Source organism: Bos taurus, chromosome 14 (genome assembly GCF_002263795.3).
Source record: "Bos taurus isolate L1 Dominette 01449 registration number 42190680 breed Hereford chromosome 14, ARS-UCD2.0, whole genome shotgun sequence".
Taxonomy (NCBI): domain Eukaryota; kingdom Metazoa; phylum Chordata; class Mammalia; order Artiodactyla; family Bovidae; genus Bos; species Bos taurus.
Window position 1 is genome coordinate 64,682,071 of NC_037341.1, and position 27,316 is coordinate 64,709,386.

A 27,316-nucleotide genomic window follows, 5' to 3' on the forward strand; every position below is an offset into this window, starting at 1 on the left:
AAAAACACATATTATTATAGAGGTATACCTTGTTTTATCACGCTTTGTAGATATTGACTCTTTTAGAAATTGAAGGTTTGTGGCAACTCTGTCAAGCAAGTTGACTGGTGCCATTTTTCCAAAAGCATTATCTCATTTTGTGTCTTTGTGTTATCACATGTTGGTAAGTTTCTGATATTTCAATTTTTTTCATTATTATATGTGTTACGGTGATCTGTGATCAATGATCTTTGATGTTACTATTCTAATAGTAGAGCATGTGGGCTCAGCAATTATTTTAGGGCACCACAAAACATGCCCATATAAGATAATGCAGTGTTGTATGTGTTTTGACTGTGCCACTGACTGGTCACTCCCCCGTCTCTCTCTCTCCTCTGGCCCCCCTATTCTCTGTGCTCAGCTGCTACTATCATGTCCCCCTCTTTGTGACCCCATGAAGGTAGACTGCCAGGCTCCTTTGTCCGTGAAATATCTCAGGCAAGAATACTGGTGGTGGTGGTTTAGTCGCTAAGTTATGTCTGACTCTTGTGACCTCATGGACTGTAGCCTGCCAAGCTCCTCTGTCCATGGGATTTTCCAGGCAAGAATACTGGAGTGGATTGACATTTCCTTCTCCAGGGGATCTTCCTGACCCAAGGATTGAAACCGCATCTCATATGTCTCATGCACTGCAGGTGGGTTCTTTTACCTGCTACACCATCGGAGACGCCCCATTCCCTGAGATACAACAATACAGAAATTAGATCAATTAATAACCCTACAGTGGACTCTGAATATTCAAATGAAAGGAAGTGTTGTACATCTCTCGCTTTAAATCAAAAACTAGAAATGATAAAGCTTAGTGAGGAAGGCACACTGAAAGCCCAGACAGGCCAAAAGCTAGGCTTCTTGGACCAGTTAGCCTAGTTGTGAATGCAAAGGAAAAGTTCTTGAGGGAAATTAAAAGTGCTACTTCAGTGAACATATAAATAATAAGAAAATAAAACAGCTTTATTGCTGATAGGAGAAAGTTTTAGTGGTCTGGATAGATGATCAAACTAGTCACAACATTTTCTTAAGCCAAAGCCTAATCCAGAGAAAGGTCTTAATTCTCTTCAATTCTATAAAGGATGAAGGAGATAAGGAAGCTGCAGAAGAAAAGTGTGAAGCTAGCAGAGTTTATAGTTCATGAGATTTAAGGAAAGAGGCCAACTCTGTAACATACAAGTTCAAGGTGAAGCAGCAAATGCTAATTTAGAAGCTGTAGCAAGTTATCTAGAAGATCTGATATCAAGACCCAGAAGCTAAGATAATTAATGAAGGTGGCAACACAAAACAACAGATTTTCACTGTAGTCAAAACAGCCTTATACTGGAAGAAGATGCCATCTAGGACTCTCATAGCTAAAGAGGAGAAGTCAATTCCTGGCTTCAAAGCTTCAAAGGCTGATTCTCTTATTAGGGGTCAGTGCAGCTGGTGACTTGAAGCCAATGCTTATTTACCAATCTGAAAATCCTAGGGCCTTTAGGAATTAAGCTAAACCTACTCCATCTGTGCTTTATAAATGGAACAAAACCTGGATGACAGCACATCTGTTTACAACACGGTTTCCTGGATATTTTAAGCCCACTGTTGAGATCTACTGCTTAGGGAAGAAAAGATTCCTTTCAAAACATTACTGCATATTGACAATGCACCTGGTTACCTAGGAGTTCTGATGGAGATGTACAACGAGATCAATGTTGTTTTCATTTCTGTTAACACAACATCCATTCTGCAGCCCATAGATCAAGGAGTAATTTCAACTTTCAAGCTTTACTATTAAAAAAATACATTTTGTGAAGCTCTAACTGCCATAGACAGTGATTTCTCTGATGAATCTGGTAAAGTAAATTAAAACCTCCTGGAAAGGGTACACCATTCTAGATGCCATTAAGAACATTTGTGATTCATGGGAAGAGGTCAAAATATCAACAATGGGAAGACGTTGATCCCAATTCTCATGAATGACTCTGAGGGGTTCAAGACTCCAGTGGAGAAAGTAACTGCAGATGTGGTGGGAACAGCAAGAGAACAAGAATTAGAAGTGAAGCCTGAACATGTGACTAAACTGATGCAATCTCATGATAAAGCTCTAACGGAGGAGGGATTTTTTCTTATGGATGAGCAAAAAAGTGATTTCTTGAGATGGAGATGCCACGAAGATTGTTGAAATGACAACAAAGGGCTTAGAATATTACATAAACTTAGTTATAAGGTAGTGGCAGGTTTTGAGAGGATGAACTCCAGTTTTGGAAGAAGTTCTACATGGGTAAAAGGCTATCAAGCAGCACTGCATGCTACAGAGAAATCACTCATGAAACGAAGTCAATCAACATGGCAAACTTTACTGTTATTTTAAGATGCTGCCACAGCCACCCAAACCTTCAGTAATCACCATCCTGAACAACAAAGAGGCAAGACACTACACCTGCAGGAAGATTAGGACTCACTGAAGGTTCTGATGATGGTTAGCATTTTTAGCAATGAAGTATTTTTAAAGTAAGGCATGTTCATTGTGTTTTAGATATATCACTATTGCACACTTAAGGGACTATACTATACAGTGTGAAAATAATTTTTATATGCACTGGGAAACCAAAAAGTTCTTGTGACTTGTTTTACTGCAATATTTGCTTTATTGCAGTGGTTCTAGAACCAAAGTCACAATATCTCTGAGGTATGCCTGTACCTATCTTAGAGAAAAGGAAATTAAAGCACCAAGAAGCTCAGTTTTCTGCATGAAAGAGCTTTGGCGTTAGAGCCATGACTAAAAGTCTAAGCTTCTGATTTCCATTCCCGAACTCTTCACCATACATAAATCCTCCCACTGGCTGGGTCACTTCTTTACTTAACTTTCTCACCACCAACTCTCCCTGAGTGACATACAATAGTGCCTCCCATTTAAAAGACCAACTTACTTGTTGAGTCCTGTCAAAGCAATAATTTTATTTCACATTACTGGCCAGCGAGAAATTTTCCTAGCAGCTAAATTTTCAGATAAATGTTCAAGTTGTGATCATTATGACATTAAAGTCACAGGTTAATTCTAAGCCTTTCCAGGGATATTAGCAACACTGTTAATTCTAAAGAGACATGTAATTCAAGCTTTCTCTTAAACTCACAAGAACTAAATGAAATCAAGATATGATTTATGAGGTGTTACAAGCCAGTTTATGATTTTCTAACTGTTGGTTTACTCAAATGTCTTTGGCACATTTTCTGCAGACCTACCCATGAAAGAGCAAAAAGCCAATTATTATAACTGAAAATCTTCAAACTATACAATAGCTATAATTGAACTGAAATGATGTGAAGTTTTTTTTAGCCGATTATAACCACTGTTTTAAAATCAGCTTAAAGATACTAGCAGTGATGAAAAAAAGCAACAACAACCTTAACATTAACATCCACTGAGTTCTGTGCTACACACTTAGCTAAAAGCTTCATATATACCGTTTACTCCTTACAGCAACTCCAGGAGGTTGCTACCAGTATATCCCCACATTAAAGATAAGGAACTGAAGTTTAGAGAGGTTAAATGACTTGCCCAAGGTTACACAGTAGTATGCAGTAGAGCTGGGATCAGAACTCAGAACTAACTCACTCCAAATCTTGACTGCTTAATAAACTATTCCATGTCTGCCTCTTAACTGAACCTCAAGTCATATCTGTAATGTTATAAAACCTTACAGTGAAGAAAAGGCCCATTACTAGAGGTATTATGACATGGATTTTACACAAGAGTTGTGCTATAACCTGCTTTTTCAGTAGGGTAAGTTTTTTGTTGTTTTTTAGTCTCTAAGTCATGGCTAGCTCCTCGTGACACCCCTCAACTGTAGCCCACTAGGCTCCTCTGACCATGGGATCTCCTAGGCAAGAGGAGTCCTAGGCAACACTTGGAGTGGGTTGCCATTTCCTCCTCCAGGGGATCTTTTTGACCAAGTGATCAAACCCACGTCTCCTGCTTGGCAGGCAGATTCTGAGCCACCTGGAAAGCCCCAAGAAAAGTTCTAATCAACTGTAATTTCTGTATTTTAGTTTGGCTAATGCCTGAAAAATTACGTTAAGATAAAAAGGTTGCAAGAGGGTGAAAGTAATGTTTTCAAACTACTTTGTTAGTTTCTAGCACCCATAAATGAGTAATAAGATCCTCGAATGACTGCATACTGAGGAAGTATAGTTGGGGTGGGGCAGGAATAGTGAAGTTCCCTTAGAATGGTTCAAGTCCTTCACAATTGACCAGATGGCAGAGTCATTTCTTCAAAAACAAACAAAAAGCCCCAAACAAACAAGAAGAAAAATGACTTTTTGAGGCTGCCTTGGGCTGCATAGTCAAGATATGAGGCAATTTCCAATCTGGACTCCATTACCTTAAACAAAACAAATACCAACTTTTAAATATTTATAAACACAACTAATATGATTATGTTAAAACAACTACATACATCTTTATTTAAATGAGAATTGCCAATAATACAGCTGCTACATGTAAAGGTGCTGGCACAAGATCTCATTTCTGTTAGAGGTTGCTCTAAGTTACAAGGGCATGGAGAAAGGCCATATTTTAATATTTTAAAAAGAAACCTGTTGACTCACAGATGTACTATCTACTTGAACTAGATGGGCAATCATTTGTAGATTATTAGTACCAATATTTATAAAAGAAATTTAAGTTGATAATTTATACTTCAAAAAATTTTCCATTTTTTAAATATTATGGAGAATAACACAAAACACTGCATAATTTAAAACCTGGCAGACTACAGTCCATAGGGTTGAAAGAGATGGACATGACTGCAGCGACTTAGCATGCATGCTACTCAAGATCACTAAATTATGTAGAATGGGGATTATATTTTATTAATGACACTTTCAAAATCATAAGCAATTCTCATCACTCTTATTTCACTTCAGTTTTCTCAAACAAATGCAGATACAGGTATACATGTAGATTCCATTTTATTCTGCTGGCATCTCATATATAATTAGGTTTTTAAATATATATGTACATAAAGTATATATGACACACACATATGTGTATATATACAGCCACATCTGCTGAGAAGGCAGACTGACATAAGGAACAATGAGTTTTACAGCATTTCCTCTTTTAACTTGATTTTATAATATATGAAAGAATATCCCTAAGAAACACATTGAGAGAACACTACTACCACCCTTTGAGTATTGGGGTATGTTCTTTGCTTAATGGTGACATGGGCAGGATCAAGTTAATGCTGACAACTCCCTGGGAACAGTTATTACTCACTACAATATATTTAACTGATCTGTGCTCATAGATGTAAAGATATTAAAGTATCACTTTTAGAGGAAATCCTGTATTAAGTTTCTCAGAAAACCATGTCTCTGCTAACGGACCAGAAAATATTTTCATTATCTTAAAATTTCAGGATTTCTGGTGCCAGCCAAAATTGGAATAAGCTTACTACAGTCCAATCCCCATGCTGCTTAAATTAACTCAAGAAAAAGGACAAAACACAAATACCTGACAACTCTGAAAAGTAAACAAGAACAATAGAGACTGGGGACGGGAGTTAAATTGCAGATATGATCCAACGGTGGTGAATTTTCCATTTGTTTTTCATCTTTTTCCTTATAACTCTGATTTGAGAGTGAGTTCTAAGTTGTGGTGCACAGTGATGGCAGGAACAGCCAAAAGTCCAACAGAAACCTCGTCTGGCAGATAAGGCCCATGTGGTTTTCAAGACTGCTGGGGAAACCAGCTGCTTTTTATTTTTCTTTTTTTCTCTTCTGGTTTTCCCCCTAGGGTAAGGTGTGTGTGTGTGTGAGTGTAGGAAGTAGTGCAGTGGCTGTTCTATGGTGGCAGTGACACAAGCATTTAAAATTTTATGGAGGTACTATGTTTCATGAGATACAGGTAAACATGCTTGAAATGAATGGAAATACAGAGGTTCTCAGAAGTGAAGAAGAAACTATAAAAAATAATCAAATGGAAATATCACCACAGAAAAATCCAATAGAAATTATTTAATATGAAGAACAGAGAGGGGGGGGGAAATGAACCATGAATGGAGTCTCAGGAATCTGAAGAATAATATAAAAAAGTTTAACCGTGGAGTCCTAAAAGAAGAGGAGAAAGACTGGTACAGAAAGAAATAATAGCTAAAAAGTTCCTAAATTTAATTTTAAAATATTTACAGAGTCAAGAAACTCAGAGAACCTCAAACAGGATAAATTTAAAGAAATCTAGACCAGAAACATCATATAATAAAACTCAGGAAATCAAAGGTAAACAAAAAAAACCTTAAAGACAGCTAGAGAAAACCAACACGCTACATTTATGGAAGCAACGGTTGGAATTATCATGCATTTCTCATAAGAAAGCAGAGGGGATAGAAGACAGTGGAACAATATTTCTGAAGCACAGAAAGAAATATTAACCTAGAATTCTATATCTAGCAAAAATATCCTTCAGGAATGAGAGGAAACAAATACTCCCAGATAACAGAAAACTCAGAGAATTTGTTACTAGCAGGTCTGCTCTCAAAGAAATGCTAAAGAAGTTCTTAATGTTGAAGGAAAATGCACCAGAGAAAAACTCAGAACTTTAGGAATGGAGGAAGATCTCTGGACACGGTAAATACCTGGGAAATATTTATAAAACATACTAGTTTTTTCCTCTTTAGTTCTTTAAAGTATATAAGATTACTGACACAAAGGTCAAAATTGTATCTGGTAGGATTTTCAGTAGGTGAAAAGTAATATATATGATAACTATAACATAAATGGGGAAGGGGAAAGGGACCTTTATGATTATAAGGTTCCTACATTTTCTTGAAGTGATAAAATATTACTACTAAATAGACTGTGAAAGATTAAGAATGAAAAGATGCTAACTCCTTGGATGAAAAACTATGACAAAACTAGACAGTGTATTGAAAAGCAGAGACATCACTTTGCTAGCAAAGGTCTGTATAGTCAAAGCTATGGTTTTTCCAGTAGTCATGTACAGATATGAGAGCTGGACAGATATAAAGAAAGCTGAGCACTGAAGAATTGATACTTTTGAACTGTGGTGCTGGAAAAGACTCTTTAGAGTCCCTTGGACAGTAAGGAGATCAAACCAGTCAATCCTGAAACAATCAACCCTGAATATTCATTGGAAGGGCTGCTGCTGAAGCTGAAGCTCCAATACTTTGGCCACCTGACACAAAGTCTGATTCACTGTAAAAGACTCTGATGCTGGGAAGGATTGAGGACAGGAGGAGAGGGATACAGAGGATGAGAAGGTTGGATGGCATCATCAACTCAATGGGCATGAGTTTGAGCAAGCTCCAGGATATAGAAAAGGACAGGGAAACTTGGCAAGCAGCAGTCAATGGGGTCACAAAGAGTCAGAGATTGAAAACCGAGCAAAAGATTGACTGTGAAAGATTCAGTATGTACACTGGAAACCTCAGAGCAACCACAAACATTACAAAGAAACACAGACGAGAAGCAGGCAGGTAAATTACACAGAATACTAAAAATTATTCTGAATTGTAGCTAGAGAGAAACCTTGGTGTTGTTTTGTTTAGTCACTCAGTTGTGGTGTCCAACTCTTTTGTGAGCCCGTAGACTGTAGCCTGCCAGGCTCCTCTGTCCATGGAATATCCCAGGCAAGAATACTGGAGTGGGTTACTATTTCCTTCTCCAGGGGATCTTCCCGATCCAGCGATCCAACTTGCATCTCCTGCATTGCTGGGTGGAAATGTTTACCACTGACCCACCAGGGAAACTCAGAAAAAAATCTACTACTGTGAAAAAAAAAAATGAGTATTCTTATTTCATTCCTCAAAATTCAAGCAGTTTTCCTTAAATCATCCCATTCAAATGATACTAAGCTTTCCTTGGGGCTTCCCAAGATCATGGGGGCTTTTCTTGGGGCTTCCCAAGTCAATGATCAAGTGACTTATCATTTTTATGACCCTACTGAATAAGAGAATCAAAATCTGAGAGGATCAGGGCCTACAGGTCTCCTGTATATGAATTTTTGGTAACATTCTTATTGGTTCCCTCATTAATTAATGAACTAAGTAAAATCTCTGACATCTTCATTTTATATTTATAAAAGAATTATGACTTTTTGAAAAATTATCCTCTGAACATGGTATGTTTTTAAAGAGTGAAACAAAATTCTTTGTTTATTTTAAATTCCATATGATTTCCACACAAAGGAACATTAGCACATGTAACAATGGTTTATGACTTTCACATAAAACAGTAAACAATTACAAGTTCAACACTGTGTTATAAATTTTTAAAAATCAAATGTTTTTGTCTTCTTAAAGAAGAAAACACATTATATCCATAACAACTTAAGGCATTTCTGAAATGCTAAAATTGGGCAATCACTGAAATTCATATATATGCTAAAACTGCTAAGGGCTGGCTGCCACTTGAGTTACCTTATTAAAAAGGATTAATTTTAGTATTAAGAGAGAAAGCATGAACACTACAGAAAGACATAATATATTACTTCTTTAATTTTTAACTTATGATGCCTTTAACTTTTCCTTGACCTAATTTCTTAGAAAGTTGCCTGGTGACACCCTTTTTTGTCCCTCCAATTAAGACACTGTAAATAGTCCTTCACTTCAGAATCCAGGAATGCAACTGGTCACCTTTACCTTACTAATTCTCTTCCCCATGAATGTTAATGCTATGGTTATTCATATTTTCTCTGTTTTCTTACCCACATGGTTACTATTTCAAGGCTTCAAAAGAATCCTGGACATGGAACATTGCTTTCTTCGGGATAAACAAGTGCTACATGAAGTGTTTCTGGATAGCTAAATTGATAATGGGACTTGGATAGTTCATTCAAGTGGACCAATTTAAAACAGATATTCCTCACATCAGTATTTGAAAAATAACTTCATTAACATTTTTTAAATTTATGTATTTAAGTATTGAATAAACTAATGAATGGTCCACTAAAATATCAAATATGCATATAAATATGCATCTTTAAAACAAATTGAAATATACTGTAATCTGATACAGTAGTGGCTTACAGATGTCAACTCTCTGAGGCCAAAGCTAGTTTAAATATTTTTAGAGAAAAAAAAAATTTTTTTAGAAAGGTAAGTGTGGGGAGATGAATTCCAAATTACAGAATGAGAAAACTCTACACCTGGAATGAACCTTGTTGGTATCTACTATAATCATTACGTTTTATACAAAAGGAAGCAGAAACTCAAAGAAGTGAAATGCTTGGCTAAGATCACTCTGCTAATAAATAGTAGGGCCAATTAAATTCCAGGCTTTCTACTTCGTAATTTCCTTCTCCAGGGGATCTTCCCGACCCTGGGATCGATCCCAGGTCTCTGGATTCCTTACCACTGAGCCACCTGGGAATCCCAGTAATCTTTCTACTATATATTAATAACTAAAACAGTAGCAGCAAACATTTGTGAGTTTGTGAGGGTGCAGTACTTGCATAGCCTGAAAAGTACTTTTGTTAGGGGAAGCACACTGATTGAAACCTCCCACCCTGGCCAGGCACCATAGTAACTATTTGCATGAGTTGTTTTATGACAGGAGATCCTGATAAGGAATATGGAACTAATAAGCCACCACCAACCGGAAGAGTTCGGGAAAGGTCTAAAGGAGACACTGCGTGTCCCTCCACTTCCAAGAATCCCTCTCGCTAGCATCCATCTTGGCTGAGCAAGGCGTGCACCACTAGGAAAGACTCTGAATTAGAATGACTGGCCAAAGACCACCGGGAAACTAATACCATCACCATAAAACCCGAGACTGCAAGCCACGCAGCAGAGTAGTACTCCTGGGTTCCCTTACCCTACTGCTCTCCACCTGGGTGCCCTTTCCCAATAAAATGTCTTCCTTTGTCAGCACATGTGTCTCCTCGGACAATTCATTTCCAAGTGTTAGACAAGAGCCCAGTTTTGGGCCCTGGAAGGGGTTCCCCCTTCCTGCAACACTTTCATTAATGATCTCTTTTCAATTTCATAATCGCCCTATGAGATGGATGGGTACACGTTTCCTAAGTGAGAGTTAGAATTTCAGCTCAGGTTGTCAAAGTACTGAGAGAGGCTGTATTCTGTAGTCACATGGACACATATATACAAATTCACCAGTTAAAACAAAAAAAGGGAACTATTTGCATGGTCTGGAGAAGGACAATGGAGGTTGACTAAAAACTGAGATTCATATTTTTCTCTCCACTCTAAGGATCCATACAGGTTGAGAGACCGGACTCAGAAAGTCCAGAAAATCTTGGTTTTGTATTTTAGCTCTGTTTATTTGTCATCTTGGAGAAGTGATTTCTCCAAACTTCAGTTTCTTTACATATAACATGGGAACATATTTCCCACAGAGCTGTTAGGAGGATTAAATGAGATAATGCATTTAAAGCAGTTATTACAATGCCTGGCACAGACTGAGTACACAATAATTGCTAGTCATTTTTTTTTAGCTGTTAAATTTAACTACTTGTTTCTGACAAATTTCACTAAATTCATTTTAAGGAAATACGATGACTTATATTGATGACTCTATTTGGACAGTGTAAATGTCCAAGGAGATGCTTTTTGTGTAAAGCAAGGTATCCACAAGAATATTATGTGAAGAAGCTCCTTAGGAGGTAGGTAAGACTTTTCCTCCAACATGTAAATCTCCTATACTCAATCTGGTATATAACCTTGTAAACTTCATCTGCTAAAACTGGGTTCCACATTGGTCTACGCACAAGAAGGTTTTTTTTTTTTTTTTTTTAAGATACTTTATCATTTCAAGCTAGGAACCTATTATAATTCCAATGTACACCTTTGCTATCAGCCCTGATAACTCTGCTGAACTCAGTTATCAATATCTTTTAGCAGAAGCTGCTGAAGCCACCCACCCATAAAGCAACCGCAGCTGAAAGCCGTTAGGGAGGGATGTGGATGAACTTTTGTTCTCCCAGTCCTACACCTAGTTTTTGCCAGTGCTAAGCAGATACCCAAACAGGTATCAGGTCTGTAGGCATGAGTCCTTGAATAATATAACATAAACTACCTCAGCACCTCTCTCATCTCCATTGAATAGAAGGAGCCATTATATTACAGGTGCTCAGTAAATGAAAGCATGTTTGAAGAAGGGAGGCAGTGGTTACTGATAAATGTTTAACACTGGCTCTCAGAGTAGGAGAGCTGATTGACAGCATTTGCTAATATCTGTTTTGTAAATACTCTCACTATAGTGATTTAAACTAGCAGTGGTTTAACAACTGTCTTTCAAAGTTCCTAAAAATTTAACAATTAGCTCTTCTGAGCCAGTATGATCCAGCACAAGCACTAATGCAGAGACGGCTAGCAGGCAGTCTAGAAGGTAACCCTAGGCTATTCCTCCTTAGCAACTGGTCAGTTACCACTTTCTAAAGTCAAGGACTTGAACTATTCCTCAGCAAGAGCCCAGGGTTCCTCTGACTTATTTCCTGGGGCTCTTCCTCAGGAAGCCCCAGGATCTACTCCTCAGGAGCCTGTTGTATAAAATGACTATCCTTAGCGCCAAGAACGAACCAGCCTGACTTCCAGAATGGACAAATCATCCAAATGCCTTACTGCTGACGTTCATCTGCTAGATGGGACCACCTGAGAGCAATAAAATGCCTGAGTTATACCTGAGCTTGTGAGGGCCCTCTTCCAATACCAGGTCTTAGATGATCCTGCTACCCTTTCTGGGAAGTCTTTCCTGACAAATCTCTAATTCTGCATTGCTGCTAAGTCGCTTCAGTCGTGTTCGACTCTGTGCAACCCCAGAGACGGCAGCCCACCAGGGTCCACCGTCCCTGGGATCCTCCAGGCAAGAACACTGGAGTGGGTTGCCATTTCCTTCTCCAATGCACGAAAATGAAAAGTGAAAGTGAAGTCACTCAGTTGTGTCCGACTCTTCGCGACCCCATGGACTACAGCCTACCAGGCTCCTCCATCCATGGGATTTTCCAGGCAAGAGTACTGGAGTGGGTTGCCAGTGCCTTCTCCGAATTCTGCATTAACTCTGGGAAAAGCTCTCTGTACCTGGTCTGGCCCTGTTTTCATTAGCTCTTATTACTTAACAGCACATATGTCTTAAATCTGAATCCCTGATCACTTTCCTAGTCTCAACATGTAACAAGCTTCAGACGTTCAATATAATTATTATAATATATGGCACTCTTTGGTTTTAGGCAGGCACGGATGGGGCAACAAGAGGCAGTTGGCTGACACCCACTAATAAATGTTCTTGTTGTAGATGTGTAAAATCGTTGTCATCTTATTTTGCTAATAAACCTTCTCAAATACATTTAATATCAAGCTTTTACAGCAAGATGATTATGGCAAAAGAATACCAAAACAATAAACTTCATTTTCTAAAGTTTTTCTTTTTTTAACCTTAGCAGCAGCATTGATATGGAAAGCAAACCTAAGGTCCATTAATACGAAAAAAAAAACACTTTGCTTCCTAATCATTGGAAATTGTTAAGCATTTCAATAGCCCAGAAAGAGCCCCTGTTTCATTCAGCTCCTGGAAAAAAAATTCAGAGGCACAGTAAGAACACCAAGGCTAAATCTTGTTACTTTTCAAACATTTACTTAAACGTGATTCAGCTGTGGGACATGAACTTTACATATTTACATATTCGGTAGAGGAAAGAAGTTTTGTCTGGTTTGCCAGCTGTTTCCTGTTTGATCAATCTTAAAACTTTGGGAATAAAACTTAATATGTACTAGTGGTTATTAGCACCCTAGTAAATTTGAAAGCTCTTACCTGTACATTTGTAATCAGAGGCAACCCCTTTAAGCACAGCATCAAAAATGGATATTTCCACCCGTTGCTTCCTGTGGTGACAACTCAGAAGCAAAGAAGGCTGGGATACAATAAAGTACAAGAAAGGTTCTAGTCGCAGGTCACCGGTTCCTCTTCTTCCAGGCTGCCGAACGACGGTCATGCCGAGGGCTTGTCTAGCAGATGACCTTGTGGATGCATGCAGACTTTCGAGAGAGATGACCCCTATTTTTTTCCCTGAAGGAAAAGATATGTTGCTGCTTAAGAGATCTTCTGCTGTTACCATGGAAATACACGCCTGGCTGGGCTTTGCGACATCTGAATCGACTTCTGGCAGGTTTAATGAACTCTTGCCTGTTTTTTCATTATCCTTTTGTTCTTGTGATTTCGATTTGGGTAAGGCCGTACAGGAATAGGTCATTAGTGAGATTCTACTTGCAGTAATAAATATGTCAAAAGGAATAAAATTTAGATTTTTTACAATTGACGACTGGCGTGAGGGACGGGCGATGCGGTGCTGACTGGCACCGCTGTGCTGCTCTATCTGTACTATTCTGATTTTAACGCTGTCACTGCCGATTCCACTATCCTGGGCACCACTGTACCGAGATGAGCTCTCAGCCATGCTTCCATCATATGTATCCATTTTTTTCTGTTCTTGCTTAGTGATCTGCAAGGAAAAATGATAAAATATTTTAAACTAACTGTATTCCAAGTGTTACTATGTAAATGTTATAGAAACATTAAAACTGGGTCTAGTATAAGAGTAATCATAAAAATAAAGTAGGTGCCCTTTCAAGAAATTATGCATATTAAAATGCCAAGGCAATCCTTGAGAAAAACATCATATGTGCATTTCTATCATTAAAAGATACTTTTCAGGGGAATTCTCTGGCAGGCCAGTGGTCAGAACTTAGTGCTTTCACTGACAAAGGTGAGGGGGTGAGGGTTCAATCCCTCGTTGGGGAACTAAGATCCCAACAGCCACGTGGCTCAGCCGAAAGAAAAAATAAATAAAATATACTTTTCAATGTCAGACTTTACTTTCTTTGGACTAACACAAAGTAGTATGTGTGTACATATAATGCCTCAGTTAGTATCCTTTATGGTGATTTTCCAAGTAGCATAATAAACTGTTTCCAAATCATGATTACTATTGGTTGAAATTAATTTTAGGCAGGAGTAGATTATACTGTTTACTCTATCATTGTAAAACTGATTTACAGGATTTTGGATAGTAGGAGAGGGAAAAGTCAGTAGTCCTAAATTATGAAAGACAAAGAAAAGTAAACTAAAATAAATGTGTGCCATTCAAAATGATGTTTATTTTCCTTTACTACAATAGGACTTGAAACAAGGATAAATGTAAGTTGATCCAACAAAATGTAAGTAATTAAAACCCTTAAATGTGGATTTTCCCTTTGTGCACTAAATGTATCCGTACTTTCTCAAATACTTCCACCAACAACTGCCTATGTAGAGAACAAAGAACAACGTGGCGGCGGCAACAGTCATGACTATTTTGTCAGCACAACTGCAAGACCTCCAGTTTGATTCTTTGGTTCCCTTTTCTTAGTCCCCCAAAACCATTAATTAGTTTCTAATACACTACTGAGTCCTAGATACTCACTTGCTTTTTCACTGAAGTAATTCAGATTTATTAAAGCACTCGGGCTTCCCTGGTGGCTCAACTGGTAAAGAATCCACCTGCAATGCGGGAGACCTTGGTTCGATCCCTGGGTTGAGAAGATCCCCTGGAAAGGAAATGGCAACCCACTCCAGTATTTTGGCCTGGAGAATTCCATGGACTGTATAACCCATGGGGTTGCAGAGAGTTGGACAAGACTGAGTGACTTTCACTAATGATTGAAGAACTCATGGAAAATCTGAGAGAAAAACAAAATCTTCCCAATTCCCTTCTTACTACCAGATGCTTTACTGTCTGAGCCACCAGGGAAGTCTTTTTTACTGGAGTGGGTAGCCTTTCCCTTCCCCAGGGGATCTTCCCAACCCAGGGATCTAACCCAGATCTCCTGCATTGCAGGTGGATTCTTTACCAGGGAGCACCAAGGGAAGCCCCCTCTTACTAGCAAACACAACCAATGCCAATCTTTTAGTGTATTTCCTTTTGTCTTTTTTCCTTACTTGTGCATAGGTTCTCCTTACCCCTACCCTTTAGGGTTATAATAATATTGGAGAGACAAATTGGTAATAAAATTTTTAAACATATTAATATACTCTTCAGAAATGTCATTTTTAAAAAGCTGCATAATATTTAATTCAGTGTTAGGTGCAATTTGTTCAACTATTCCCATATAGCTGGACAATTAGGTATTCAATTTTTGCCAACAAACATCTATGACAAACATCTAAATAAGATTTTCTTAAGACAGGATCCTAGAAGTAGAATTACTAGGTAAATGGTATGAAAAAGTTTTAAGGTTATCAAATATTGCCAGCACCTTTCCAAAAGGGTGCACTAATCTGTATTCCCTTTTCACTTTCATGCATTGGAGAAGGAAATGGCAACCCACTCCAGTGGTCTTGCCTGGAGAATCCCAGGGATGGGGGAGCCTGGTGGGCTGCTGTCTATGGGGTTGCACAGAGTCGGACACGACTTTAGTGACTTAGCAGCAATCTGTATTCCCATCAGCAGTGAAAAAATATTCCCCACAGTACTGGGTAATGAGCTTCATTTTGTAGGCTCTTCCTTAATTTGGTCAATATAAAATCAGTTTTCCACATTATAAGTTGCTTGTGAAAATGTTAAAGGACAGTTCATTCAAGGCAATGATGTAACAGTCATTAAAAATTTTCAAATAATTTTTTGTTAATTTATTTTAATTTTGTGGAGGAGCGCAGAATGTCATTAAAAAAATATAGTATTTGAAACAAAAATAGCTAATCCCTTTTCTCTGAAGACACCCCGTTCTTTTAAACCCTTCTCTGTATACCATGCTGCTTCCCTGCTTGAGCCTCTTCTGAAACTGCTATAGCACACCAACACTGAGCTCTCCATGAAAACTCAGAACAATGACACCTGTCTGGGCATTGCGCTAACTCTTTTCCTCCTTGGTGTTCCTGGTACTTAATTCATACTTTTATTTTTGTTGCTGTTCAGTTGCTCAGTTGTATCTGACTCTTTGCAACTCCATGGACTGCAGCACACCAGGCTTCCCATTCCTTCACTTTAGGATTTATTATTTTCTACTAGAATATTCTGGGCTTCCCTGGTGGCTCAGAGGTTAAAGTGTCTGCCTCTAATGCGGGAGACCTGGGTTCAATCCCTGGGTGGGGAAGATCCCCTGGAGAAGGAAATGGCAACCCACTCCAGTGTTCTTGCCTGGAGAATCCCATGGACGGAGGAGCCTGGTAGGCTACAGTCCACGGGGTGGCAAAGAGTTGGACACGACTGAGCGACTTAACTTTCACTTTCACTAGAATATTCTAGAGTAGTCTAGGATACTCTGTGGTGGCAGATTCAGATAGTGTTAAAACAATCTAAAGGTCTTGGAGTCAGACAGAAGCAGGGTTAAGTGCAACACTTTCTTGTTGTGTGCTACTGGATAAATTACAATCCTCTTTAAGGCTACATAATCTCATCTGTAAAATGGGAATAATAAGCCTGACCTCAAGGGGTTAGCATAAGGATTCAATGAATTAATGTACCTGAAGAGGTCAGTGCATTCATTGCCTGGCATACAGTAAATACCCACTAATGGGCAGCTGTCATGTTTCAGTCTTTTTTACCAGTTGAAGGACTGCTGGAAGGCCTGTGCCATATTGTTTTGTTTCTATAACCGAGGACTATCTCATCAGTGACTAGCACACTGAAGAGAGGATCCATAAAAGTTTGATGAGATGTCAGTTTCTGATACAATGTTAAATGAAAAAAAAATTGCTCTGCAGACAAGAAATATTTAATTGTTAATATGTAAACATATGTGTACACTGTACTCTTTAAGGTCTGTCCAGATATATTCATGAACTTTCCTTATCGGCATCCTCGATGCTGTGTGCTGGTCACACTTCAAGCAGTCCTCTGTCTCTAACAGATGCTCGTCCTCACACTGGGGACACTAATACCCAACCGACAAAGTTGCCGCAGGATTGCATGAGCTAATGTACTGATCACCTGTAGTAGGCATTCAATAAAGGGTAAGTTAAAAAAAAGAAGTCACCTTCCTTATGAAGACTTTCTCAACCTATCTAGATGGTGCTTGCATTTTTAGCTTCTATGCTTTCATAACAAAATAACGTTTTCACAGCACTTCTCAAACACTGGTTTGTCTCAAAGGTTGGGAGCAACAGAAGATAAGAAATCAGATACCACTGAGTATGTTTACTAGGGCTTTCCAGGTGGCTCAGTGGGTAAAGAATCTGCCTGCAATGCAAGAGATGCAGGCAGACACGGGTTCAATCCCCAGGTTGGGAAGATCCCCTGGAGGAGGACATGGCAACCTGCTCCAGTATTTCTTGCCTGGAAAATTCCATGGACAGAGGAGCCTGGTAGGATGCAGTCCATGTGGTCTTAAAGAGTCAGACATGACTGAGCACGCACACACCATACCAGGCCAAACACAGGCAGCATATTACATACATTTTCTTTACTAATTGTTACAACCCTTTAAGGGGTACTGTTATCCCATTTTACATCTGAGGAAACTGAGGCTGAAAGAGATTAATCAATAGGTACAAGGTCAGACAGCTAGTAGGCAATGAGGAGAGAACACCATTAGTATTTGTAGAATACACCACGTTGCTTTAAACAATGTTAAAAGTTCAAGAAGTGTGTGCTGACCAAACAAATTAATGAACATATTTAATTTTAAAATTCAGTAAAATAAAAATGACAATTATCAAAGGGATAACTAAATTGGAAAGATTTTAGTTACCTATTATAAAAATTTCAAATATACCTCCAAATCTAGTATGAGCTAGGAATTCTCAAATAATATATGAAAAGATAATAAAATCATTTACATAAGTAATCTAGGATTTACTGTGCAAACTAAATATATCTGTGTATAGCATAACTGTAAAAAAATCCTCTAAGTGGCACAAGAAACTCACATCAAGAACTCAACTGTTTTTATTCTCTCAATCAGGAAAGACAATCATAATCAACTACATGAGTCTATACCTTCTATGCACAGAGCCTTATATTTTCTTTTCCTGATGTACAGATTTGCATTTAAAAATCTAGCTTCTCTTTCTTGAAAGTGTTCCCTATCAATGTTAAACATGATAAAACAAGCCACTTACAGGTAAAGGTAAATAAATGTAGTGTCCAGCCCTATTACCTGTTGACATTGCCACGTTAGACTCTAGCGAATGGCAACTGGCGTGATCTTGCAATATAAATAACCAGCAGGGGCAGGATGGCAGCTATCAGCTCAGGTCACACGGGTTACTGAACAGAAGTCAGATGGTAACTAATTCTAGTCACTACTGAGCAGAATGGAATTTGAACCAATGACCCAGAGATGAAAGACTGTGACTCTCATTGGAAGGAAAAAAAAGTACAACTTTCCCAGTATTAGAAGACTAAATTCTTAAAAATGGGTTAAAAGCCAAGATTTCCTTCATCTGTCTAAGTTTCCGCACTATTATGTAGAACTGAAATAAATAAGCTGATGATTTTGAGACATATTTAAAAATCCATAGGTTTGTCACCAGTCCACTGCAGATTTATCTATTATATTGAAGACCATCTGGCCTATCAAGGAAGTTTTATAATTAATTATGTGTGCTCAGCTCGAAACTTAGGCATCAATTTACTATTCCTTTGTGGAGAAAGAAAAGTTCACAATGTAATAACTCTGAAAATAACTTTTCCTTTATTATTGTCCAAGGGGAGTAATAATTTAAGTTGTCAAAAATAGCAATATCTGCTTGCTGTTAGTGAGTGCAGCAGAAAACATGTATCTCTGGGCAGTGCTATTACATCAGCTCTCCCACTCTTTACCTAACTCATTTAAAATGAACAATAAAAGTTTTCTTTAATTAGCTACTGGTGTGCATTAACATGATCATGATTAAACCATAAAAACCAACTGTACATTACTCTGGTCCCCTCTTCCATATGTTTTGAATTATTCTGTTTGAAAATGTACTTTGCGTCCCTTTTAAAAGTTCGACCTTCTGCTTTCAGAGAATTAAATGCATATTACTGCAGAGAAGAAGATAATGTTTCAGACCTCCAGGCATATATTAAACACACTGGCAGCACTTGAGACAAAATGCTTTACTTATTAGATACTTCCTATTCTAAACAGTGTCATCAAAGGCTAAAAACAAAATCCATATAAAAGCTGCACAATGCTTCCACACAGAACCTGTGCCAAAATCCCTGTACTTTCCAACTAATGAGGAAAGGATGTGTACTCTTAACATATGAATGTAAGATTTTCCAAGCATTCACTTTAGGAAACTGGGCTATTGATTCCATATGGGTTATGTTAAATGAAACTCTATTGGTAAAATAACCTTTAAGATATCTGGCATGATAACTATAATTAAACAATATTCAAAAGACTAAAACAAAAGGGAATTTGGTTCCACAATGGCTAATTAAAATAAAATGAAAAAACACAGCATGCCATCTATCAAGATAAATTGTTATTGTTTAAGAACTATTTAAATACTGTTAAAATATACTTTCAGATAAAATCTGAAAGAGCTGGAAAAATATTTGTGGCTTAAAAATGGATAGTTTGGTGAAGAAAAAAATATAGGACTCTGAAATTTTATGCAGAGATAACAGCTTTAAAGCCTTGAGCACAACCAGATGGTACTTAAATCAGAGGAATTCTCGTTTCACTATCAATGGGTTTCAATATGAGAAGGTTTTCAATAGCTAGGGAAACATGTCAAGTTGATAGTTTACTTCTTAGATCATTTCAGCGCATCTCCCCATCCTTTCACAGCTATACGTGGTACAGTTATTAGCCACCATGAAAAAGGTGCTGAAAGCTGACTAGTAGCGAGGGGAACTGAAGCTAATTCCTCTGTTTAATGGATTGAGATAGGTAAGTTTACTTGCTCACCCTGGAGTCTAGTAAGAGCCACAATCTCAGGAGTAGTGGCTAAAATCACACTTGAGTAGGCAACAATACCAAAAAATGCATTAAAATAATTTCAAATAATTAATTAGATGTTCTGCAGTAGAAGTCTGGAGTGAAGAAAGATAAACTTGATGGATTTAAACTTCTTGTTTGGCCATACGAACATTTTTACAGGCATATTCGGAAGTTAGCCATACTAATAAGAATGCTGCAAATAAGTGGATATTTAAAATTTTAAAGAAAAATATGTGGAAATCAACTTTGAGAATTAACAAAGACTAAAACAAATATAATTTCTGTTTTGATGGCTGCCAAGAAGGGATAATTCAGCACCTATTCCTGTATTTTAACTCACACTATTTCTTTTAACTTGTCTTTTTAAGGAATCTTTATACACCAAAAACAAACATATCAACATATCTGGCACCTTCTCATCAAAATTATGGTTATGTATCACTAGCAGTTACACTTTGACCTTGATCAAAATATCTTTTGCCAGTCACGAGCTCACTTTTCACATCTTATAAATTATGATAGAGTCAAGTGTGAAACCACAAAATCAAAGTGACAGTCACTTCTTCATATCACTGTGACGTTTATTATATTTTTGTTGCCCTTGCAAAAAAATGTAGTCATGTTTTCAAAGAAGTAAACATGCTGCCTATGATACCAAAAAAAAAAAAAACAAAAAAACAAAACTTGGTTACAGTATTTTAATGGTTTCACATACTGGAATTAAAAAGGAGAATTTTAAGAAACTTAACAGAATTATGTGCCTCATTGTCTAAATATTTGTAAATACACCCTTCTAGCTGTATCAAGAAAGAGTTTGGTTTTGAGGATAGGGTAGAATGGTTCTGCTGGGAAAGGCTGTTGTATGCCTTTAACACAGAACTTTAGACAAAGAGTAAATTGTTGTACCAAAGAAACTTCATTTCAACTTGATTAATTTAGTCAAGTGAACAATAAAAGTATATATTTAAGTCTCAAATTTTCAGCAATATCAGCATTGCACTTCATGAACTTTTATCATTTTACAGACAAAATGCCATCTCAACTCAGTGAGTGATACACCAGATAAAATTTATCTAAGCACATTAAATTAAAAAACATTATAAAGAATAAATTGACTTTGATATGAAATGCCTCCTTCAATGTTACCAATCCACGTTATTTTTTACTTATAAAACTTGAATAAACCCTCTACGTACTTGGGTACTACAGAGTGCTAGAAAACAAGGGTTTTTTTAAATATTTTATTTTTCTAAGCCAAATGTTATACAAGAGCCCACAGGATATAATTGTTCCCAGTTGGATGGCAAAAACTTTTCACAGTACTGCAGTAATTATGCAAAAGAGCAGAACTAATGATACCCATCACTGCTTAACCGATAGAATGCTAAAGAGTACTGTAGTTTCAAGTTTTCCCTTTCATGGAGTTACTTTTCCGGCTCTTTGAAGTAACAGTATGCGGCCACTGCTGCCTGCTAAGTATCATTTCAAATATTCACATTTCAAACCACTGCTAACTGCAAGAAAAGAAGCATGGAGATAGTTCAGGCAAGGTTGTGTTTTACTGTAATTGTGTTTGGTCTATTGTCTTAAGTTGTAAATTATGAAAAGGGACCAATTATTGTGCTAAGCTGACTATAATACCTAGATTATTATCAGTGTCCATTTCAATATGATAAACCAAACAACCAAAAAAAAAAAACAACAAAATTTTACACACCAACCTATCCACGCAAGTTCAAGTCCTACTTACTGAGATTTCATCAACACAGCTGACCCTGAAGCCTTTTGTGCCTGTTTGCCCATTCAAACATATATGATTTTACAGCATATGCTTATTTTCAGGGGCTTTTAAATTCATGAAAAGAAAAAAATCAGTTCCAGGCAAGACTTCACATATGACTTCTTAACTCAGAAACAGTTCTCTCTCCCTCTCTTTCTCTACATCTCCCACATATATAATTGGAATGGGTTGGTCATTTTTGTTCAAGGAAACTAGATCTAACTGATTTATTCCAACTCCTGAGTTTAAGTTTGACTTGTTTGCTTTTTATAATGAATTTAGTTTTGTTTAACAATAAAACCTGACACATTCTGGGAACCTGGATCTTAATCTAAGTAGATGCCTCTATATCAGAAACAACCTGCTTTGAAATGGCCATGATGTTAACTCCTAAAAAGTGGCTACTACGTGTACAAGGTAGCAACTCTTCATACCAATGAAATCCAAGGTTCATTCCACAGATGTCAATGTGGAAAACATTTTGTCCCATAGCTGCTTAAAGATTTTCAATAGGATTAAATCAGCTGCAAGACCTCATTATATCAGGGTTTACAACTGTGTCTGAGTTGGAGTCTGTTTCTCATAGAATTTTACTTAGAGACTTAGATTGGCTCCTTAGAGCTAGTCGGATTTTACTAGAAACAACTGTATCACATCAGCCACTCTCATAAACTTGCAGTAAGATTGAATCAGCCCTGACCCTGAGCAGATGAAAGTTTACCCAGCCTAGGCTTTCTCTGTAAGAGTCACAGAGAAGCTTGCATTTCGTTTCTGCAGCAATGCAGGAGAATATGCTTATTAACTATTCGAGTAGGCTTTTGCCTTGCAATTGTGAACCTGATTTTTCTGATAAGAAAACTAGAGTTGACCTTGGAGAAATTTCCATCGATAAAAAGCTATACGAATCCTTGACTATTTTATCCCTCAAATCACATATGCCCTTTTAAAGAAACTATGCAGAGATTATGGAAATGAAGCAAAAGCATGCGTTAAAAATTTCCTCTAACATTCAGTACTGGTTGCAAAATAATGGAAATGGTTTAAGTAATCCATAATTGACTTTAATAACCAGTAGCTGATTTTCATTGCCAAACAGAATATAGTTATTTAACAAAAATATTAAGCTGCTTTTTATTATTATATGTTTTATTTACTAGATCTGAACAAACCTGGTTAACTGCAGATTTTCTTCAAAGTAAACCTGAATATCAGTATTCTCTACATTGTATCTGATTTTATTGAAGCACATCAAGACATTATAGAATATAGGGTCATTTACAAATTTTTATTGGCTACCCTTAAACTTCATGATGGCAGATTAAATCTAAATTGAACTAAAGCTACATATTGATTCTCTGTGTCATATGTTATCAATACCTTAATGATGCAACAGATGTGAGATGCAAAATAGTCAAGATGTTAGAGAGAAACATTTATGCCCTGCAGCCATTTCTTCTTTTCCATTAGAACAACTTTGTTCTTCTCTGCTACTCCATAAAAATCATCACTAGGCCAAAATGACCTTCCACACAAACTGCTTTGATCATATTAACTTCTCACTTCAAACCTTAGAAATGTGAAGTATTCTCAAAATCCGGTAAATATTCCTAACTTTAGCTCTGGTCATCTAGACCTACAACACTGGTTAATTTTCAAATGCTGATACTTTCCTAGTAATTCTTGCAGTTCTAAAAGAAAAACTTCCTGTACATTAATGAAGGTAATTCAACCTATTACCTTAAGGATATTCCCAGTCATGTGGGACTGCTTAAATAAAAGTTAGAAAATGTACATTGCTGCTGCTGCTGCTAAGTCGCTTCAGTCGTGTCTGACTCTGTGCGACCCCATAGACGGAAGCCCATCAGGCTCCCCCATCCCTGGGGTTCTCCAGGCAAGAACACTGGAGTGGGTTGCCATTTCCTTCTCCAATGTGTGAAAGTGAAAAGTGAAAGGGAAGTCGCTCAGTCGTGTCCAGCTCTTAGTGACCCCATGGACTGCAGCCTACCAGGCTCTGCAGTCCATGGGAGTTTTCAGGCAAGAGTACTGGAGTGGGGTGCCAATGCCTTCTCCGAGAAAATGTACATTACTCCCTCCCAAATATTAAGCATCATCTCTACAAACATTCAAGTAGTAACCAAGTCTGGAAAAAACGTACATCTCTCTAGACTAGCTAAGGAATAAAATTTCTATTAAAAATATTATATTTAACTCTTCAATAAGTTTAAACTGTGCGGGTCTTCTTATATACAAATATTTTTCAACGGTAAATACTACAGTACTACATGGTCTGTAGTTTGTTGAACCCATGGATACAGAGGAAGCCTGGATACAGAGGGTCCACCGGAAGTCATACACAGATTAACCCTTGCACTGTTCAAGGGTCAACTGTATTTTTAAGGTAACATTATTTAGTGAAGTATGGTTAATGTTTGGACTTTAGCTATAATAATTTTATTGGGATAAAATATTTCTTGAGTTTCCTCAACACAGAACCAAAGTTAAAATTACTGAGCAAAACATGGAATAATAATTTTATTTCACATTATCAATTCACTTAAATTCTTACCAAACATCTACCATGTTCTAGGCACTGGCTGGGGATATAGCAGAAATGAAGTCCTTACCTTCATGGAGTTTATTTACATTCTAGTGGGGAAGTCAGTTAGTAAAAATTTATAGGATACCACACACACTCACAACCCCTGTTTGCTGATGGACAGGATGTTGTGTATTATGAGAGAAAGGCAGGAGTCTAAAATGATTTGTTTTTTGGCCAGTCCACTATAAGAATTTAAAAAGATGGTTTTCCAGGCTATCCAGGCAGCTGCCCAATCAGTTTACTTGTTATGCCAATGATTAAAAATCTGCCTGTCCAAACTTAGCCTGTTTACCCAAAAACCATAAATGACTGCTGTCACTGTCATACAGGGAGATGATACACTACCATACCCCATTTTTTTAAATTTATTTTTTATTGAAGGATTTATGTTGAGGTTTGACAGAAAACAGCAAAATTCTGTAAAGCAGTTACCCAATTTTAAAAGACTCTCTGGTTCAATTACTACGTCTTTCAAGTTCCTCCAGCAAGCGAAGTCCCCCATCAGTTAAGAACCATTTCAAGAAAGGGCACGATCAGTGATGGACTTTTGGAGTTGGGCTGAGGCGTCATCCTAGACAGACACCTGGAGAACAGGGAAATGGGGCCAACGCATGGAGGCATGTCACATCTTCAGAAAATTAAATGAGTGAGACACAGACTATCTCTTGGGTGGATTCTGGAACAGCTGGGATTGAAAAAAACATTGATGAGTTGAGCTGAAGAAGGGAAAAAGGAGAAAGGATTGGGCTCTTCGAAGATCCCCATATTTGTAGTTGCTACTGAGCATTTCTATTCAGATGTCCCAATATCATACCTCCAAAAGATCACCGTAACATTTAAAAATACCCCTTCCCCAAATACTACCTCTACATCTTAACTTTGTACTTATTTGTTCTTTCTCAAAATGCTCAAATATTAAATATTCCTTCCTGGCCCCCACCAAGTCATTCCTTTATTTCATTAATTAACCTTGCTATCTCCTTTGTATCTTCTGTTCTCACGGACCCTTCCCACTCTACACTGGCCAATTACTAGAATTCCTTAATTAGTTTCTTTCAATGGTCTCTTTCCTAAAGTATTCCATATAGCACTGACAGACAACTCTTCTCAAAATACCTTCAATATTTACTTTAAAATGTTTGACCCACTAGAAGGAAAGGTCCATGAAAACAGAGACTTTTAAGGTGTTTATTTTTCTGCTTTATCACCAGCACTTAATACATAGTAAGCATTCAATAAATACTTCATGAATGAATTAAGAAAGGAATAAATTAACTGAATCATTTGAAAAGTGCTTATTTAGGCCCCTGCATGGGGGAGTAGATATAAAATCAGTTAAACTTGAACTCTGCCTTCTAGGTTCAAGATACTTAAAGATGGTTCAACAAGACTGAAAGAAGCCACAATCTGGACTTGTTGAAATGGCAGTAAGGATACTGAGGCTGAGGTAACCACATAAAAAAAGACAGAGAAGACAAAAATAGGTTATGGGTAAGTGTAGAGAAAAGGAAATGTCTCCTTTTGCTGAAACTAAAGATGTATTAATGAGAACAGAGAAAAATGAGGCTGGATAAAACAAGATTCTAGGTGGCAGGTTAACAAACCTGCACTCTTAGTTTTATGCCAGTCTTCCTCAAAGCAGTGCCACTTGATCACCTGAATCAGAATCCCCTAGGGTTTGAGCAGATTCTCAGGCCCCATTCCAGAAGTATCCTACCTGAAGGTGAGAGGCGAATTGCACTTGCGATAAAATCCCAGTAATTTTATGCACACTAACAATTGAGCAACTGCTGTAGACAAATGGGAAACTAAGAACATTCTAAGCAAATAAGTGACAAAAGGAAGTTTGAGAAAAATTAATGTCACTGAAATGTGCAGTCGGAGTAGCAGATTGGGGGGCAGAGAGATTGTAGGTAGCACCACCAATTAGAAAGCAATTGACTAGACGATGATGATGTAATGTGAAAGAAAGTAACACATGAAGCAGTGGGTCTCAGGAGACAAAGGAGAGAAGTTTTATTTGATCACTCTAGCTCAGAATCCGGTCATGGCAACCACTGCCTACTGAATAATTTAACCAATATTCTGAGGCCTCTTTTCTTAAGCCACCCCTCGTTACTCCTCTATTCAAATTCTCCATTCTGGAACTTCACGTTCACCTTCTTGCCTCCACATCTTCACTCATGCCAGCCTCGAATTTCCTCTTTCTTAAGGGTCTATTTCCTCTACGAAGCCCTTTCCTTTATGAATCCATAATGATTGTTCTCTCTCCTTCAGTCCTATAGGATATACTTGATCTTTTATCTGGTACTTAGCATTTGCTGTTTTCTGTTACTATTTTCTCTTAATTCTTACACTCTCTTAATTAGATTGTAGGATTCTTGATTTCAGAAGCACACCACATTCCATTTTTGTAAATCCTGTGCACAGAGCACGTATATATGATGAGATATGTATATGTAGATGACAGCGATGAAGGTAATTAATATAGCAGTGGCGATAACCTAACTAGTTGATGACCTAATGTTGTGTAGGGCAACACTATCAACACGCAGGTAACACTTACCAGATGCTTAGAATGTGTCAGGCACTTTCCTATGTGCACTTAGTATATATTAGGCATTATTCTATATCAACTCACTTAGTCCTCAGAACTCTAGGTGCTATTATTATCTCTCTTTTAAGATAAAGACACTGAGGCCCAGGCAACTTAATTTGCTCAAAATCACATAGCTAGTAAATGGTGAAGCTGGGATTTGAACATTGGCAATATGATTGCAGAGCTCCTTTTAAAATCATAACCTACATAGTCTCGACCCCAGAACTTCCTTCCTTTCTTTCATAGACCTTATGATAATGAAATTTTAAAACCTTTTATGTTGCAAATATATTTCTCTCTAGTAGATGGCAAGATCTATAATGGTAGGGATGAGTTCATTTTGTTCAGTGCTGAGTACCTAGTGCTGGGTCCAAAGCAGATGCTTCATAAATAAAAGCTTTGTAAATAAATAAATGAATGAATGAAAAAATAAGGAAGGAGGA

At 37.5% G+C, this 27,316-nt stretch overlaps 1 protein-coding gene across 16 annotated transcripts in view; it reads right to left on the reverse strand.

Annotated features, from left to right (window-relative positions):
- The window catches only part of VPS13B (vacuolar protein sorting 13 homolog B), an 806,276-nt gene that overhangs the window by 228,778 nt on the left and 550,182 nt on the right, over positions 1-27,316 (reverse strand). For all 16 annotated transcript variants that reach the window (XM_059874347.1, XM_059874354.1, XM_005215634.5 and 13 more), the window contains one exon: positions 12,796-13,483. In XM_059874347.1, the coding sequence (XP_059730330.1) occupies positions 12,796-13,483 (688 nt within the window). The remainder of the gene's footprint in view (positions 1-12,795; positions 13,484-27,316) is intronic.